This window comes from Rosa rugosa, chromosome 5 (genome assembly GCF_958449725.1).
Source record: "Rosa rugosa chromosome 5, drRosRugo1.1, whole genome shotgun sequence".
NCBI classification, from domain to species: domain Eukaryota; kingdom Viridiplantae; phylum Streptophyta; class Magnoliopsida; order Rosales; family Rosaceae; genus Rosa; species Rosa rugosa.
In genome coordinates, this window is record NC_084824.1 from 2,037,750 (window position 1) to 2,054,822 (window position 17,073).

A 17,073-nucleotide genomic window follows, 5' to 3' on the forward strand; every position below is an offset into this window, starting at 1 on the left:
AGGGAAACACCCTTTGATTCCATTTATGAAGAAACCAATTGATGGGATGTGTGTTTGTTTGTTTTTGTGGCTGCATCCAGATATTTGAAGACAGAATGTGTCTCTTAATTACAAGACAGAATGTGTCTCTTAAGACAGATATTTCAGGTTCGACCCATTCAAGACAGAATGTGTCTCTTAATTACAATATCTTGTTACAGGGAAACACCCTTTGATTCCATTTATGAAGAAACCAATTGATGGGATGTGTGTTTGTTTGTTTTTGCGGCTGCATCCAGATATTTGAATGGGGTGCCTACATACCCTTAGAGAGGGATCAAGTCACTCGTAGTTCAAGAATTTCAATGAGTGAATGACCCATTGGAGGGTATTGCTTTTTGGAATGAGAATAATGTTTGGACGAATTTGGTGTGAGTGAACCAGGGATTCGATTTGTGTCTGAGGTCATTTTGGGAATGATTTGACCTTTCTGGTGTTTGGATGAATTTGACTGGTGAGGTCAGGGATTCGGAATTTCGGATTGGATGAATTGGACTGGTAGAGTGAGGGATTCTGTTTGGATGAATTTGACTGGTGCAATCAGGTATTCTGATTAGATGAATTTGAATGTTGGAGTCAGGGATTCGGTTTGGATGAATTTGACTGGTGGAGTCAGGGATTCTGTTTGGACTTGCGGTTGCATCTAGTGGGTTGCTAGATTGCCTAAATACCCATTATGGGATCAAACCGACCGTAGTCCATATAAATTGGTATTTCTTCGTTTTGTACCAACTTTTATGTTCGACGGATGTATATATTTCTTGAATCCATCAAATGTATTTCTTTTGCAGACATTCAGATTGTAGAGTGTCTGTTGATTTGATCCGAGGACCTGATGTACCTAGCTTTGCATTGGGCCCAAGATTTGAAAATGGGCTTTATGCTGCCTATGCTCTTGTCGACGAACAAATTAATCGGGCTTGAGCTTCAAAGGTAAATGGGCTTAAGTAAACAAGTGATTTGGACACCCATTGCGAAGAGTTAAACACTTAAACTTTACGTCAAATCATTGCTTGTCATTTTGACGAGTCGGGTTTTCAATTCAGAGCTCAAGATTTGAAGTGACCTGTGTAGACGGGGCTTGCTTTTGTTTCTTTTGTAGGAGGTCCAATGACTCGGAATTTCGAGAATTCTGGAAACTCTTCACTTTCTTCCGAAGTTTTGCCATTGGACTTGGAAATTAATGGACATATATTTTTGTGAATCCATTAACTGTTTTGTCCCATATCAACCTTTGAGAAGTCTTAAATCTTTGTCCCAGAAGCCTTCAAAATGCTACCACTTTGACTTGAGTTTTTATCAAAGAATGCACCATGTTCGTGTGGTGCATATGAATAGCTAGCAATGCTTGTATATATGCAGAGGCGGAGCTACGTTGGGGCATGGTGGGTCCCGTGCCCCAGTAAGATTTTAGTATAAAATTCTTCTAGTTTGGCTGAACCATTGAAAGCTGGTTTGCTGTAGTGGTAGGTGGCTAGGTGCTTTTTTGCATGTGGATGTGCTCCTGGGTTCGAGTATTACTAGCAACAATGCACTTTTTTTTTTCAAACATTAATATTTTTCTTTCTTCTTTTTCAAACATTAATATTTTTCTGGGAGATTCTAGTTGGACCTCCAAATCTGCTTTTTGGACCTCCATCTTTTTTTAGTTTTTCTTTGACTTTGTCAACTTATATGAAAAGACAAATAAGGACAAAGAAATAGAGAAAAAGAAAAAAAAAATTCTTACTTCCACGTTAAAATCAATGAACCCTAAAATCAATGCCTATCTTCTTTAACGTTAAACAAATTCAAAACCCTAAAAAAACATTCTACGTTAAACCCTATGGAAGAAAGTGCAGATGCAGTAGTGGAAAGTCAAATTATCATGACTGAGCCTCAGGATAAGGTATGGGCTAAGAATTTTCAGTTTCTTCTTCCTTCTCCTATATAAATAACTGAGGGGAGATGAGTATATGATTTATGATTTATTGGTATGCAGGATCAACATCAAGATGATAATGAATCTACTCAATATAGTGGGGTTGAATTGGAAAGCAGGGAAGATTATACATATCAATTCACGCCAAGCGGGGTAACAATTGTTTATTATCTTTTCTTGTCTTGCAAATTGTAGATAGTACGTCTTCTTGGTAGATATAGATAGAGAACTTCTTGTTTCACTAAAGTCATAGATGCTTATGATCGATTATAGATAGATGGATCAGCCAAGCATATTTTTCGTTTAGGGTACAGTGATTAGACACCATTTTATGGTAAGCCATTCTATTTCTTTAAGATCGATCACTTGGCTGGCTGCACGTCTTTACCACGTTTATTTGAGAAGGAATAATATCCAATTTAGCCCTTTCTGATCATGGCTATTATAATTCAAGAAAGCACCATGCTACATGATGTTAGTTTCTCATTAAATGCTGATCCTGCTAGTTAAACTCTGACTACTATTTGCTCTATAAACGGTCCTTAAGCGGATGCAAATCCTAAAAACATTGTCATCTGCTTTAATTCTATCACCAACTGATGTAGAGGCATGCATTTGTGAGAATATAACAAGTCAATTCTAATCTTCCTCACCAACACAGGTTAAATACGTAAGAAGAGATTGTGGATGAATGTACAATTCCACATTCTGCAGCTTAAACACAAGGCCATAAATCATTTGAATTTCCTACCAAAAACAAAACTAGAAGCAATTGTAACTGTTCTTGTTCTTTTTTTTTTTTTTTTACTTCTCTCCTCATTAGATCACAGTTATGCTTACAAATTATAATTGTCGCTATTTTCAAATCAGCATTGTAAGTTGATTATGACATTAGGTTACACCAAAATCAGCGTGTAATCTCTTAAGTCTTACCTAATGGAAATCCAATATATTTCTGACAATATATTTATCATTCCATTGATTCAGTGGTATGTTTTTTTTCAGGTCTTTGAAAGTAAAGATGCACTAATTGAGTGGGTTCGTGCTGTTGGAAGAAAGAACAATATAGTGATTATCATTCGGAGGTCTGATTCGGGAATTGTTGGTAATAAAAAAAAAAGACCAAAGATAAAGTTTTGTTGCGAGCGTGGTGGTGACTACAAGCGTGTTTTAAAGTTTGATGCTCAAAAGTCTTATGCAAAGAGTCAGAAACAAACTGATGGAGACGGTCAAAAGAAAAAGCGTCCTAAGGCTAGTGGTACGAAGAAATGTGGGTGTCCATTCGCATTGAGGGGGATTAACACTGTTGGGAATGAATGGACATTGGAGGTTATATGTGGTGTACATAACCATCCTCCTTCTCAATCCCTTCACGGTCACTCATATGTCGGACGCTTATCTAAGGAAGAATATGCAATGTTAGTGGATATGTCAACTAGTTTGATGAGACCCAAGGATATTCTGACTGCTCTCAAGAAACGGGATAAAGAAAACGTAACAATTATGAAGACAATATATAATGCCAGAAGAGTACATCGGACGAAGGTTATGGCTGGGAGATCACAAATGCAATGTTTGCTACATAAGTTGAGAGAACACAATTATATTGAGCATCACAGGAGTGAAGGTGATATTATCACTGACTTGTTTTGGTGTCATCCTTATTGTCTTCAAATTTTACGTACATTTCCACATGTTCTTATCATGGACTGCACGTACAAGACAAATAGATATTGTTTTCCTCTATTCGAGATTGTCGGGGTGACATCTACTGAGAAGACCTTTAATGTTGCATTTGTTTATATGTCAAGAGAGGCGGAAGACAATTACACATGGGCTTTGAGTAGATTGAAGACTCTTTTGCGTGATGACTGTACTCCAGGTGTTATTGTGACTGATCGAGAATTAGCACTTATGAATAGCATTAGAGACTTATTTCCCAGTTCTCGACATCTCTTGTGTAAATGGCATATCAATAAGAACGTGATGAAAGAGTGTAAGAAAAAGTTTACAACGAAAGAAGGGTGGGATGCATTTAATGGTGCTTGGAACACTGTTGTTAGCTCTGCAACTGAGGGTGAGTATTGGAAAAATCTCAAGGAATTGGAGTCTAAGTTTAGTACATATCCCAATGAACTTCAGTATGTGAAGAGCAATTGGTTGGACAACTACAAAGAACGATTTGTGGTTGCATGGACAGATACTTGCATGCACATTGGTACCACTACTTCAAATCGGTAATCTTTAAGCTCTATTTCGTTTTCCCTATATTATAACAAGACATTTAATGTATGTTATATGATGTAAACTTACATATATTTATTTTTTTGAGTAGGGTGGAAAGTGCACATTCAAAGCTAAAGAAGCAACTTAGTTCTAGCCAGTTGGACTTCAATATTTCATGGGATAATATACATTCGTTGATGGAGTTGCATCATACTGATATCAAGGCATCTTTTGAGAAGAGCCGATGTTTCCTGCAACATGATTTCAAGCATGATTATTTGAAGGAATTGATAAGTTATGTATCAATTACAGCTTTGAACAAAATAGTGTGTGAAGCTAATAGGTAATTTGGAATTCAATTAGAAGAAATATATATAATATATGTTTATATTAAAGTTTGATTAACTGTTGTAACCTCTTCATCAAATGTAGGGCTGACAATATTAAAGACTTGGCATGTTGTAGTTGTACTATACGTGTTACGCATGGTTTGCCATGTGCACATGAGATTGCTGAGTACAAACGCTCTAATACGCCAATTCCTATTGATGCGGTTCACAGGCATTGGAGACAGTTGGGTGTCGATCAACCCATGCATACTAGTGACACCGAAGAAAAGGTTCCAGTAAAGCAACATATGGTTCGATTGGAGAAGTGGGTTGAAAAACAAAATGATGAAACTAGACGAGAATTTTTGATAAAAATTGATGAGCTGATGAATCCAGGTAGTACGTTCCTTAAAGAACCTGCAGAAAGAGTGAAGACAAAAGGGCGTCCACGTAAAATTGACACTAGTACTCGTCGTTTGCCATCCGCATGGGAGATTGATAATGTTCTTTCTAGTCAAGACAAAAACTCACTTTCACCTGCAGTTTATGAAGTTGGTCAAGATGTTCCTCATGGTCCTATTGTTCCTGTTCATCCTACTACAGAAAAGAAACAACCAAAGGATGTTCCGAATAAAATTCAGGTATGAATGTCTTTTACATAATGGTAGCAATTAATTAAATGATTAGCTAATATTTTACTTACTATATTCTTCACTTTACAGAGCCCAAAAGACTCTACATTTGCACTTACAACCAAATATAATTGCCAATTCCGAGTTGGAATTCAGCCATATATTATAGGAGCATATGATGTTGAATCTGATGGCAATTGTGGTTATAGAGTTGTGGCTTCGGCAATGGGATTTGGTCGAAAATCATGGCGTCGAGTTCGTAGGGATTTATTGAACGAGTTAGATAGTATGCCACAATTGTATGAAAGTCTCTTTGGTGCTAAAGAGGTTAAGAAGGTTAAGGATGCCCTTAACCATTATAACTCTGGGAGCGCACCTAAAAGATGTTGGATGTATTTCCCAGAAATGGGGCATTTGATTGCAACTTGTTATGGTGTGGTGGTGATCGATTTATCAGATGGGCAATGCATAACATTTCTTCCTCTTGTGGAACACCATAGTGGACATTTCAGTAGCAATGAGCTTCAAGAGATTGGAATTGGTCATGTCAATAGCAATCACTTCATACATGTATGTATATTTAGTCAAATGCATATGCTTATGTTTTAAGTTTTCTTAATCAGATGCTAATAAAGTGTTTCATACTTTTCAGCTTAAATTGTCTCCTGGACATCCTTTGCCAAAAGTTATACCAAATTGGGAGAGGAATGCAGACGCCAAAGTTATACATTTGTATTCAAGATACCAGAACCGTCTACAGCAATACAAAGAATGTTGTCCTATTACCGTAGTTTCAGAGACTTTTACACTCGATGATTGAATATTGTTCAACGTTATTAAATTCCTCCATCCACATAATATTTAACTAAATTGTTATTGGATAACACAGGTAGACAAAAGTACATAAATATCTCATAAAGCTTTACAAAAGAAAGGCAGCACCATCAAGAGACTCACAGCCAAGTACTACATTGTCTCAGCCACGTTCGTTTGCCCTTGTACACTGATGATACAAATCCTACTCGAAAAGTCTTAATAACAAAACTAATCTATTCGTCGAAAGCAGCTTCCAAAACTTGCAGTGTATCTCTGAATTGAACTGAACTGCGAAAACGTAAAGTTAATCTGAAATTTCATACAAACATATATATAATAAACTAAAACATACTAAGCAGATACATGAAATTTTAGACATATTATATACTTTATCAAACATAAATGTGTGATACTCTTACCTATAAGTGATGGTTAAATATGAAGAAGTCTTGGCCTATTAGCTGATTTGAAAAACAACCTCTGTCAGTATGTAATGTTACTACATTAATCATTTCTCAACAAGACAAATTACTAAATATATATTCCTCTGCCATCAGACCATACCTTTAGGGAATTAGAATTACATAGCAACAAAGCCCCAATTGCAACACATTAAACAATTCACATATAAAAAAGAATTATAGCACTAAATGCATTATAACGAGAACTCAAGAACAAAAACAAACATAACTGGAAATGCCAAAATAAAATAAAATAATAAATACCAGGCATTTCCTTAACAGATTGTGAGGCCAAAGAACAAAACAACCAAATTTGTTATATTACTGAACAGAATTCTTTGAGCCAAGAGAAAGAGTACACGAAATTAGAGCTTTTTGAAGTATGTATTCATTCCATCTTGCAATAATGTATGACATAACAATTAATAATGATAAAGCTTATGTCAGTCATCAAGAGTGTACCAAAGCTAGAATTCTATCATTCACTAGTTGTGTTAGCTTTAAGAATGCAAATCATAATACTAAGATGTATTTGACCTACTGTGACCATTTAAGATATTGAACCAATGGATATATTAAAACTCTAATACTGAGCAACCCACAAATTAACTAACTTCCACTCTTAATCTGCAGAAATTACACAAAATGATATCAATACTTGTGCCCAACCTCTGGTTCCTGACGCAATAGCTAGGCCTTACTTGCAACCTGATTTAATTTATTGGTTTTCTCATATATGGCTCGAATTGTAGGAATTAGGATGCGCTCAGCTCACCATTGAGAGACTGAAATGCAGAGATTCTAACTCGGGATATTGATTGTAACACCAAGATAAAGTTCATTGCATACTCAAGGTACCCAGAACATGTATTCAAAAGAACCCAATCTTAATTGAAATCGATTGCTAAAATTCGAAATTCCAATTCGAAATTCAAAATTGAGAGATAGATGGAAACCTGTATTCCTTCTAGCGATCAAAGGAGTCGCCGTCTTCACTGAAATCCTAGCGCCGCCGTCTTCACCACAAGGTCCCTCCTTAGGGGCTGCCTTGCCGTCCTCCATCTCTCAACCCAAACCTCGGACATCCTACGCTAAACGCGAAGAACCCAAACCCTGGACATCCGACGGTAAACGCGAAGATACTATCTGATGTTCAAGGACATTTTGGTAAAAATAAGGAGGTCTACTTAGTTTTTCTAGTATTTTAAAAAGTAGATTGGAGGTGTACTAAGTAGCTGAGGTCCAAATAGCAAATTTGGAGGTCCAACTAGAACCTCCCTATTTTTCTTTCTTCTCAACAAAAAAAACAGTAAAACTATTCTCTCTTATGAGTTTAAATTCATAGATAAATTATATTTCTATTGTGAAAAATTGTCTAAAATCTAAAAACTATAAGTTTGATTAATAAAATATGTAATTTTATAAAAAAAAATATTGATCTTTCCGTAATATTATTTTAATTTTTTATTTTTATTAAAATTTTGATATCTTTTAAATTTTGATTTTTTTTTTAAACTTTGGAGTGCCCTACTGATCTTAAATTTCTGGCTCCGCCACTGTATATATGATTATCTTTTGGCTTAGGAATTATGTTTTCCTTTTGTGAAGGATGTGAGTAAGAGAACTTGAAACGGTGGCTTCTCAAGAATAATCATGGAGATCAATCATGCTCAAGCTTGGTTAGGACAAAATTTGCCGCTCCAAACTTATCGTCTTGCATGTGCTTGACCTGTTGGTTTAATTGAAACCCCACAACTTTGCAAAACATTATTTGCTCCTAATTCCCAGCAGCACATTAGGAAATGTTTGCAGCCCATCATATTAGTACAACTTGACCTCTCCGTTGTGGCCTTCAATTTCTGACTTGAATATTCAGCTTCATTTCTCTGTCTGTTATTTGTAAAGACAGAAAGCAACGACTGATGGACTTTTGAGGTCATTCGTGAACGACCTTATTAGATTATCTTGGGCATCAAACAGCGGTAGCAATGGCACCATGTCATGGGACTCTTTAGCATTAAACGCGGCTGTTCATGAACAATCATTTCTCAATGCACTGAGCAACACCATTTTAGAGGAGATTTGAGCATTGAAATAAAGCTGTTCGTGAACAACCGTATTGTTTCGATGCGTTAAGCATTAGAGAGCACCTCAGAGCCGCAAGCAACACCATTTTAGGGGAGCTTCGAGTATTGAAACGAGACTGTTCGTGAACAACCGTATTGTTTCGATGCGTTAAGCATTGGAGAGCACCAAAGAGCCGCAAGCAACACCATTTCAGGGGAGCTTAGAGCATCAAAACGAGGCTGTTCGTGAACAACCGTATTGTTTCGATGCATTAAACATCGTCTTGGAGAGGCTGGAAAAACTCTAATGGTTGTGGTCGTTCGTGAACGGCCTATTAGAGTTTGTAAACTCTATACGAGAATGACCTTCTCTTCCGGACCAATGGAAGAGACGCTTGCGTCGCAAGGTGGCAAACTTCTTTTCTTGTCATGAGCATCGTCTGAGAAATTTTATATATAAAAAAATAACCATAGATGCAGCCGTATACCTGCAGCTTTTCTTTTCCTTTCTCTGGTAGCGGAACTTGGACCTTCCTTCTCTATTTCTCTCCTTTCTGTATTTCTTTTCTTCTTTTGTTCTAGCGTTTTTTTTTCTGCCCTCCTCTCTGTATCTTTTGTATTTCTCTGCTCTGTAGCTCTTTTTTTTCCTCCCCCTTTTCTCTTCACACTGCTACCTTTATATAGTAGTGTACTTGCTGAACGAGTTTCCGTTCAAAAACCGGTGAGCATATGGACATTTTCAGGTCTTTTTGTGAGAAGAATCAGGCGCCTAGATCGGAAACTGCACCAGTGCTTAGATGTCTTGGAACAGAGCATCTTCCACCCTAAATCCCAATGTCGCCCTATTGCCGATGCGTTCTCCAAAATTCAGATAGGTGTCCACAAAACCTTCTCACAAAAAGACCTGAAATGTCCATATGCTCACCGGTATTTGAACAGGTTTCCATATGTTCGAAAATCGGTAAGCATATGGACATCTTCAGGTCTTTTTGTGAGAAGAAACTAATGAAAAAGACCATATGATAAGTGCATAGCTCTTCATAATGTTAAGTTTGAGTAGAGCAACTACCAGAACCAGTCCTGACCAAAAACAGCGAGGCAAAGGAAGATGCCAAGCTTAGTGGATTTTAGCAAGAGATAATGCAACTTGCAACCGTGCTAAAATGAGATAACCTATTTACAAGTTACCCAGAAAAGACAGGGAAGAAGATGGTTGTCAAGGAAGGAAAGGAAATCAAGGAATACATTGAAGATGCGCTTAGACGATTTACAGGCATAACCCAAAAAAGATAACTCATCAAGAAAAATTCTAAGAAAAGAAAAGGTTAAAAAACCAAGATCTGAATAAAAAAAAAATTATTGGACATTTAATAGAAAGGCAAACAAGGAAATAAAATGATTTGTTTTTTAATACAATAACTTATGAGTTTTATGTCTTGGTGGAATTCAAGTGTCACTCAATGAATGGGAAATGTAGAAAGGAAAGGTTGGAGGAGAAAGTTACTAGCATTTTTCCTTCTCGAAAACCTTAGCAAACTACACTTATAGGGAGACTAAAACCTAACTCACCATGTAAATGAAGGAAATTACATTTTGACCCCTGGCCGTAAAGGGCCAAAGCTAGCATTTGGGCTTTGGTCTTCTAAGTTTTAACCTTTAGGGAGTGAAATTTACACTCCCCATTTTACAATCCACATTCTATGTTTCATTTTTTAGTATATTAAATTTTATCTTTTTGTAGTGTGGATTGTAAAAATGTGAAGTTAAATACTAAAAAATGTAACAAGAAGAGTGGATTGTAAAATGTGGAGTATGAATTTCACCCCCCCCCCCCCCCCCCCCCCAAAGCTTAAGTCCCCCAAACTACAAGTAACTACAATAATTGCTCTAATGTGGAAACTAGATCTCATAACTTTATCAACAACAAAAAAATCCTGAAATCATGATTTTAGATAACTTGACGGGACAGCTTTCAATAAGGACCTTATAATAAAAAGACTAAGGAAAGACTTTTGAATGAACGGTTGGATGTGTGTTTTAAACTTTAGCTGATATGAATGGTTGGATGTCCTAGGATCCTAGGGTTTCATGAATAAATTAGGGTTAGCTATTGGTTTCATTCCGGTCCTTTCCCTAGTAGTGTCAAAAATTTACTGGTTACTTTGGTCTTAATTTTAGGATAATTTTGCATATTAGGTTGTCCTAGTTATCTTTTTTTTTTCCTAGCCCACCACACCCTTACATATGTCAGTAAGAATCGAACCCATGACGTTTACAATGTTGGAATTATAACTTACCAACATATTACAATTCACCGGCATTGCCCTAGTTATCTTAATTCATTTGGTTTTAGCCGTAGGGCCCCCTTAAGGATGACTCAATTTTGTCGTAGCCCTACTTTTAGGTGAGCTGTTTTCTTTGTGATGTTATCGACCTTTGATATTAATGGATTGACACCCAAATTCACTAAAAAAAAAAAAAAATACTTTAGCTTATCAAGAAGTTTAACCGGAAGCTATCCCATAACACCTCAAGAAGTTTATTGAAATAAGTGTCCGCCAAGGACCATGTAAAAGTAAAACCGTAAAAAGCTTGAACTCTTGATTTACAAGCACCAAAAACACCCAGAAACAAAAACCGAAAGCCAAAATAATGGCGCCAAGGGCAACCAGAAACCAAAGTCCACCGTGCGATCCTGACGGAATGTTCGCCGGTATGGTCGTCTTTTTAGTCCACAATGGAGTCCAGAACCGTCGATTGCAGGTCTGAAACTCAACACCTTTCACACCCACTTGTGTTCTTATCTCATTCATAGAATTATATCTAACTATTGGCGCCTAAGATTTCAGATTTGGAAGCAGAAACTGGTCCAAATGGGAGCCACTATAGAATTGCGAGTAACCAAAAATGTCACACACATATTGGCTATGAACCCAGAAGCTCTCTTGCAAGAAGTGGGCAGTGAGCGATTGGGTTTGTTTAAAGGAGTGAGTTATACCAATCATTTTGATTTAAAGCTGAAATCTTTGAGTTAGTTATGAAATGGGTTGTGAATGTAAGCTTCAAAGTTTTAAACTTTAATGGGTTTTTATGGCAGAGAGTTGTACTATATCAGTGGCTACAGGATAGCTTGAGCTCAGGTGAAAAGGTACCTGAAGAATTGTACCTTGTGAATTTGGATGCTGACAAGTCTTCCAGTGATTACAATTCCACTGAAAATGAAACCCCAAATCCCAAAAAGACTAAACTCTCTCCTGAGAATTCACCTCACACTCCAAGCCCTAAAACCCCCAAAGCTCTAAATGAGGATCAGGTCACACCATTGCAGTCATCCTCACCCTACAGCCCACCTGATTTGAACAGCAACATAACTCAGATATTTGGAAAGCTTATCAATATTTATAGAGGTGAGGTCCAGTTAGTTCTTGTGGTTGTTGATATGTTGCATTTTTGGTTTTATGAGTTCAGTCACTCAGTGGTTGTTTCATGTGTTGAAATTAAAAGCCTTGGGCGATGACCGGAGATCTTTTAGCTATTACAAGGCTATACCAGTTATAGAGAGGTTGCCGTTCAAGATACAGAGTCAGGACCAAGTTAAAGGCTTACCTAACATTGGAAAGTCAATGCAAGACCATGTAAGTGAGCATGCATGCCTTAGTTTTGATTTGTGTGTTTGGTAGATTCTGTTCTGATATGGGGTTGTAATGTATACAAAGGATGTATTAGCTGTTTTATATGGAGTGTTACCGAATGTACTAGCCACGAGTCTTATGATAGTGTTCATACTATTAATCAGGCATTTTGAAACCTAATATGGCTCATGCTTCCATCCTCAAAGGATAGTCAAAGTGGGAAACTTCCTTAGTTACTTTAAGCTGTAATCAGAAATCAGTCTACTGTAGAGATTATATCTTCATATTGGGCTTGCTGTTCTGAGAAATGCATAATTCTCTTTGTTAATGGAAACTCCTTAGTGGTCCTTCCTTATTTTGTCTATTTGATAAATAGAATCTTTTGATTGGTGTTGCAGATTCAGGAAATAGTGACTACCGGGAAGTTATCCAAGTTGGAGCATTTTGAAACAGATGAAAAGGTGTTGGAATTGTTTTCAGTTGACCAATAATTTCTATGTAATTTCAGTATTCCTGTGGTGATTTGAAATCCGAATTTTTTCATTTTATTTAGTTCATACTTTGATGGAGTTTACTCAATAGTTTAAGATGTTTGTGTTTGTGTAGTCGGCAAGAAGATTTTAGACAGTACTTTATCACTATAGGTTGAATGGCCAGTGCACCTTGAGTTAGCTATATATAGCTTCATGTATTCATAGTTCGACAGTTCTGATTTCTGATTTTGTTAATTGTAGGTACGAACTATCAGCTTATTTGGGGAAGTTTGGGGCGTTGGTCCAGCTACTGCACAAAAATTGTATGAGAAAGGACACCGCACATTAGATGATCTGAAGAATGAAGAATCATTAACAAATTCACAGAAGTTAGGGTTAAAATATTTTGATGATATCAAACAGAGAATTCCACGCAATGAGGTAATGAATTTCTATGCTAACTTGAATTCTTTGTTCTAGTATAGCTTTATTCTTACCCACCAGAAATTGGTGTGTGTGTGTGTGTTTTTTTTTTTTTTTAATCTTTTTTTTATTATTGAATAGGCTCAGGAGATGGAACATCTACTACAGAAAGCTGGAGAAGATGTTTTGCCTGGGGTGAGCATGATAATACTTGACATAACTGATATATGATGTAAAGCAGAATATTAGGGGTAATGAACTTAACTAGTAAAATGAGCCAAAATGAACTTATTCCTCTAGTTCCTTATTTAGATCCGAGTCCTATGTTGTTCAAAAAAGAAAAAGAAAAAAAAGATACAAGTGCTATAGGAAAGGATGTGGATAAATGTCAAATTCATTGATTCATCCTCCAAAAGCATTTGTCATGAAAAATTACAGCATTAACTTTATTCCAGTATGCTGCTTTGTATTCTTATATGAGATATGCCTACAGGTGGACATTGTATGTGGAGGATCATATAGACGCGGGAAAGCTTCTTGTGGGGATCTGGACATTATAATTACACATCCTGATGGAAAAAGGTATGAAAGCTACCTTTTCTCGGCCTTCTTTTCTTTGCAGTAAGAAGTACAGGCCAAATAAATGGAGCTATTAATGATTTTTTGTATATAGCTTGCAATTGTTTTTGTTATCCATGTTTTTCTTTCATCATTGTATCAGATCTTACTTTTTGACACTACTATAGTGGTCTTCTTTCTATTCACCAGTGACCAGTCTACTTCATGGTTTTAGTTTTGAAAGGCCGACTCACTTTGGTATTTTGTTCGCAGTCATAGAGGCTTTTTACCAAAATACGTAAAGCATTTAAAGGATATGAAGTTTCTAAGGGAGGATCTGGTTTTCAGTACACACAGTGAGGAGGTAATATGATGTTCTGTTTGTTTTAGCATTTATTTTCATGAATTTTGCAGTTTGCATGTGTCAGTGTTATATGGGGTGTCATGAATGGAGTTCAGGTTTGCACCTAATGCTTGAGGGGAAATAATATTAGGAAGCATTTGGTTTGTGTCAAGTAGGATTTGATGCTGAAAGTAGTCATATAAAGTTGTTTTAACATCGGAGTATCTGATTTCCGGATGTATAGTCAATGACATCATTTTACCTTCTCTGAATATGTTCTTTGTTATTCATGCTATGGTATTAAACACATTAACATCTTCATATAATAACATGAACAGGGTACTGATTCTGGTGTCGACACATATTTTGGGCTTTGCACATATCCTGGACGAGAGCTGCGCCACCGCATAGATATCAAGGTTTTTCTTGATATCTATCATCTTTAACTATCAGAATAAAGTTAGCAGAAGGATTGTTTCAGATTTTTGTTTCATAACAGCAGCACTCACATATTTGTACTATTGTGCTGCTGTGTGGTATATATCCCCTTTATCCGAAGGCATTATGGATTTGCATTACCTTTTGGGTCGGTTTCATGGCCTACTTTATGTTATTGTTGTAGGGAGAATCACATACAGCACATATATGAGTGCATATATATGTAATTGGTTTCCTGATATGCTTTAATGTCTATGTTTTGTTAGGTCTACCCACAGGAAATATATGCATTTGCGCTAATACATTGGACAGGCAATGATGTATTGAATAGGAGGTTTGTTTGCTCTCTTGACTAAAATCATCATGTTAAATTTACTACCTGCAAGTTTCTGACAATCTAAATGCAGGTTGAGAGTTCTAGCCGAATCTAAAGGATTCCTACTTGATGATGATGGGCTATTTCCAGCTACACGGGGCTCTCTCGGTCAACGGGTAATGACTTGTTTTGTTTTGGTACCTTTTCCCTTCACTATCTCTCTGTTTCATGGTTCATTTACCGTTAGCTTGTATTGTTCATTCTGTTGCAGGGCATGAGAGGTAGCGCAAGCTTGAAATTTGACACAGAAAAGGAGGTCTTTGAGTTTCTCGGGTTTCCTTGGCTTGAACCACAAGAGAGAAATCTGTGAGATGGGTGAATGGCTTATATTAGCGAGTTGTAGACTGTAGATACGAGCCTAACAAACTCAGTCTCGTTAGTGAAGTGCTGATTAGAGAGAGTCAAATTGACATTGGAAGCTTGTAAATTATGTAACTCTTATGTCTTCCCTGATTATTTTGGATGTACCAATGTATAATACTCTAGTTTACTCTTGTTCTCAGAATATATCCATTTTGTTTGAGAACATTTTGAATCTTTTTACTTCTGTTAACTAAAAATAATAATTAACACCTCAAAAAAGTCCAAAACTAGACTATATAGTGATTATAGTCTGAATACAAATGGAAATGAGCCAAAAGAAAAAAAGAAAAAGACTAGTGGGGTGAAATTGTAATATCAACACACTCTGAGGTTATCAGCTGGTATAAAATCCCAAAACCCCAAAGGAGGTTTTAGATAAGAGAACAGAGATGAGTTGGACTGGTGTAACTCCCCTTGTATCAGCAAATCCTCCAAAGCTTCACCAATCCTCTCCCTTCTATGCTTCTCCTTCTTCTTCTTCTTACTCTTCATTCCCAACTGTTAAGGTTTCATCAAGCTTGTCACAGAGATTTAGTGTTAGGTCCCTTTCCTTAAACAGACAGATATGCAGAGCAGCAGCCGAGTACAGATTTCCGGACCCAATTCCAGATTTTGCTGATGCTGTAAGTCTCTTTTCTAACACACCCAGTTTTGGTTTTTCAAAAAGAATCAATCTTTATTGAATTGCTGGTTTTTGGGTTCAGGAGACTGAGAAGTTCAGGACCCATCTCCTGAATAAGCTATCCAAGAAAGAGGTGTATGACGACTCTGTTGAAGAGGTCGTAGGGATCTGCACTGAGGTAGTTTTATTCCCTTGTAATTAACTGTATGCTGCATTCTCTACCAAGTACTAGTTCAATTTTAAGCAGTTGAGATTAGCTAAGTGGTGAGTGAGAGGGAGGAAATGGGTTAGGACTATTTGAATTTTCGACTTAAATCTTTAATCTTTTATCTGTTTAGGTCAATAGATTGTGTACAGCACATGATTTACATTGTGCACATACTTAACAAAAGCCCTTGAGCATTGAAATAGCTTTGGTGGGCATTATGTATCTATTGGGTTTTCTTAATTCTTTCACACAAATAAGGTTCTCAGTGGTCATGCAAACACAATTTAATCGGTTTTAGTTGGTGTTCGGAGTAGCTTAAAGTCTCTCATTGTTAAAACTATGGAGATCAATGAATTTCTTATGTCCCTTTACGGAATAGATCATCAGAAGTGATACATGCACTGAAATACTACATTAGGTGCTTCTACTTTCATTTTTAGTTCTTTGGTGTAGGGGATTTGGATTTAGGTCTTCTACTTTCAAATTTGTTATGTTCATTTTGGGTTATAATCTGTATGTTGGCATTAAATTGTTTTCCCCATCATGTTTGTTACAACAGATATTTGGTACTTTCTTGCACACCGAGTATGGTGGTCCTGGGACGCTCTTGGTAGTTCCCTTCATTGATATGGCTGATACTCTAAACGAGCAGGGATTACCTGGAGGACCGCAAGCTGCGCGTGCTGCCATCAAATGGGCACAGGGACATGTTGACAAGGACTGGAAGGAATGGACTGGTGATGACAACTGACACAAAACCGGGTTTGCTAGTTTATGCGTAGGTTATAGAGTTGATCAAGCGGTTTTGATGTCTGTTATGCTTGTCAAACTGATGGAGAGGAGAGTTTTTTTTATTGCTTTTGTTGTAATATTATGGTGAAGATATGTGGTCTGTTGTAAGATCATGAGAGTATCTATTGTTGGGCATCTATTGGTTCAAGCATTAATCGAAAGCTGTTATTTAGAGTTTAGACCTTATGCATAACATGTTCTGCTTCTTGTTTTCAAGGTCTAAGCGATCTGCTTGTTTATGATACTGATGCCGAGGGGACAAAAATTAAGAAAAGAAGCCTCTCATAGCGAGGCAAGTCCCAGACTTCATTACCTGCTGAACCAATTGCATTCACCAGAGTAGAGAGGAATATTT

The 17,073-nt window shown here is 36.9% G+C and overlaps 3 protein-coding genes across 3 annotated transcripts; all 3 read left to right on the plus strand.

Annotated features, from left to right (window-relative positions):
* Positions 1-1,828: 1,828 nt before the first annotated feature.
* Positions 1,829-5,967, plus strand: LOC133709124 (uncharacterized). The gene is made up of 7 exons (XM_062134758.1): positions 1,829-1,927; positions 2,021-2,113; positions 2,966-4,197; positions 4,296-4,529; positions 4,619-5,156; positions 5,238-5,717; positions 5,800-5,967. Exons 1-7 carry the CDS (start codon positions 1,865-1,867, stop codon positions 5,965-5,967), a joined length of 2,808 nt encoding a protein of 935 aa, XP_061990742.1. The 5' UTR covers positions 1,829-1,864.
* Positions 5,968-11,070: 5,103 nt separating this feature from the next.
* Positions 11,071-15,255, plus strand: LOC133710380 (DNA polymerase lambda-like). The gene is made up of 13 exons (XM_062136438.1): positions 11,071-11,253; positions 11,340-11,477; positions 11,588-11,897; positions 11,995-12,125; positions 12,521-12,583; positions 12,857-13,036; positions 13,160-13,213; positions 13,512-13,600; positions 13,850-13,940; positions 14,258-14,338; positions 14,624-14,691; positions 14,765-14,849; positions 14,945-15,255. The coding sequence occupies exons 1-13, from the start codon at positions 11,143-11,145 to the stop codon at positions 15,041-15,043; spliced, it is 1,500 nt and encodes a 499-aa protein (XP_061992422.1). The 5' UTR covers positions 11,071-11,142; the 3' UTR covers positions 15,044-15,255.
* A 207-nt stretch (positions 15,256-15,462) lies between these two features.
* LOC133710693 (protein PLASTID REDOX INSENSITIVE 2, chloroplastic-like) lies at positions 15,463-16,897 on the plus strand. Its single transcript, XM_062136827.1, has 3 exons — positions 15,463-15,719; positions 15,801-15,896; positions 16,486-16,897. Exons 1-3 carry the CDS (start codon positions 15,486-15,488, stop codon positions 16,675-16,677), a joined length of 522 nt encoding a protein of 173 aa, XP_061992811.1. The 5' UTR covers positions 15,463-15,485; the 3' UTR covers positions 16,678-16,897.
* The last annotated feature ends 176 nt before the right edge of the window (positions 16,898-17,073 follow it).